This window comes from Penaeus monodon, chromosome 3 (genome assembly GCF_015228065.2).
Source record: "Penaeus monodon isolate SGIC_2016 chromosome 3, NSTDA_Pmon_1, whole genome shotgun sequence".
NCBI classification, from domain to species: Eukaryota; Metazoa; Arthropoda; class Malacostraca; order Decapoda; family Penaeidae; genus Penaeus; species Penaeus monodon.
In genome coordinates, this window is record NC_051388.1 from 14524620 (window position 1) to 14527119 (window position 2500).

General features: G+C 37.6%; 1 protein-coding gene across 1 annotated transcript in view; it reads left to right on the forward strand.

Annotated features, from left to right (window-relative positions):
- Positions 1-2500, forward strand: part of LOC119592204 (ras-related protein Rab-28-like) — a 14635-nt gene that overhangs the window by 4543 nt on the left and 7592 nt on the right. The window contains exon 2 of the mRNA XM_037941037.1: positions 2075-2313. Coding sequence (XP_037796965.1) covers positions 2188-2313 — 126 coding nt within the window. The 5' untranslated portion in view covers positions 2075-2187. The remainder of the gene's footprint in view (positions 1-2074; positions 2314-2500) is intronic.

Sequence of the window (2500 nt, forward strand, 5' to 3'; positions counted from 1 at the left end):
TGAATATGATAGACAAAAGAAAAAAATACTGTTGCAAAATATGAACACCCGTGTCTCATTTTGGTAAAGGAATAGCCCTTCCCTTTTCTCTTTTTTCGCTGTCTTAATTTTGACAATTTCACGCGGAATAAAATTCTGATATATTTTTGTAAAACAATGATTTGATAATTTTGATAATCATTATTTCCTTTTTTTTTTTATCACGATTTATTCATATTATCATCTGCAGTTGAGGTTTACCTTCTTAATACAAGCAAAATCAAAAATAACTTATTGTTAGGAAGAACAATACAAAAACGAAGGAAACGAACTTCTGTAAAAAATGAGAAAGGGAACGACGAGAAACGAATCAAAGGGCTATTGAAAAAGGAGAAGCCTTATTGCGACTGAAACAGGCCAGTTAATGAATGAAGCTTCCTCTCGCGTGCGGTCGAGGCCATGGAGAGGCAGAGTAAACAATGCGGGCAAAGGACTACCGCATTTTTTAATTTCGTGTTTATTTCATCGTTAGATGTTGATTACATTTGTCCTTGCTTTATTTATCACGTGATATATGTATATGTATTTATGTATGTGTATATATATATATATATAATATATATATATATATATATATATATTATATATATATATATATATATTATATATATATATTATCTATATATATATATATATATATATATATATATATATATATATATATATATATATATATATATATGGAGAGAGAGAGAGAGAGAGAGAGAGAGAGAGAGAGAGAGAGAGAGAGAGAGAGAGAGAGAGAGAGAGAGAGAGAGAGAGAGAGAGAGAGAGAAAGATAAAGATAGAGAGAACATGCATGTAAAAAGTTAAGAAAGACAGCATGTAACAAAAATCAAATCAGTGCTCGATAGCTAACATACACGTCAGAAGGACATAACGAAGCGACCTGGGGTGTGCATGACATGTGGCTGTTTATTAAAGGTCATGAGAAAATTGATATCGGAAAATTGCAGTCTGGAAGGGAAACACTTTGGAATTCGTGCTGGTTCTGGGCGCATGTGTACGTATATATATATATTTATCTGTTTATGTATGTACTTATGCAAGTGTGTGTGGTATACATATGTTCTATACCTATTCTATACCTATTCACATACGTATGTTATATGCATACAGTAATGATTTTCTTTTTTTTATGAGTAGAACCAATACAGCCTCAGAAGAGAGTAAACTAGGGAATTGATTTTCATTCCGATGTTTTGAGATGCAAGTGATTTTTTATCTTATTTTTATCTCCGTTGATTATGGTGTCGAACTCGAACACGCATACGTAATCATCAAATAGCTAGATATGTGAATGTAAATAGATGAACACACACACACACACACATACATGCATACATATATATATATATGTATATATATATATATATATATATATATATAAATTAATAAATATATATGTACATATATATATATATATATATATATATATATATATATATATATATATACACAGAAAATCGGCCTCTCTCAATTCACTATTTGAGAGGATATTTGGCAGTCTCACCCTTGCCTGATTGGATGCCCTTCCTAATAAACCGCGGTTTGGTGTTTTAACACCTATGTCACGGCGATGACTTCACTTACGACACTTGCATTTGACTCCTCAAGGCGATATGTTGTTTTCTCGCCGTGAGATAAGGCTCGAGCGAGCAGTCAGAGCGCAGGCATTTTTACGACTGCCGCGACGGGGAACCATGAGGGTCGGAGTCCAGTGCTTTAACCACTGGAGAATCGCGGCAGTCATATATATATATATATATATATATATATATATATATATATATATATATATATATATATATAGAGAGAGAGAGAGAGAGAGAGAGAGAGAGAGAGAGAGAGAGAGAGAGAGAGAGAGAGAAAGAGAGAGGAAGAGCATAAATATATGTATATATGCAAACGTGTATGTATGTATGTATGTACGTACATACGCACGTATGTATGTATACATACACATATACAAGTAAGCTGCATATCCGAAAGCGGAAAAGAACAACATCGTGACTACATAACCCTTTCCTTCCAGCATGACGAGCGCGTGAAGGCTCCCGGCAACTCCCCTGCACCGAGCACGCGACTCCAACCGCACTTCACGCCCTCGTCCCCGGCACCATTCCTCCCCCCCACCGCACTCGCACCATGTCGGACTCCGAGGACGAGGCGGTGGAGAGGCAGGTCAAGATCGTCCTCGTAGGTCCTCCTCAGGTTGGCAAGACGTCGTTGGCTCTGAGGTACACGCAGGACACGGTCAACAAGGGATATCAGGTGAGGCGGGGGATGAGAGGGGAGTGCGGGGGTAGGAGGGGAAAGGGGGAAAGGGAAGGGGATTTTAGAAGGGGTTATGGGGAAGGGGTAAGGCAGGGGGTAAGGGATATGGGAAGGAAAGGGGGACTGTAGGGAAGGGGGAGGGTATGGGAGATGGAAGGAATATGGAAAAGAAAGGGGGAAAAGA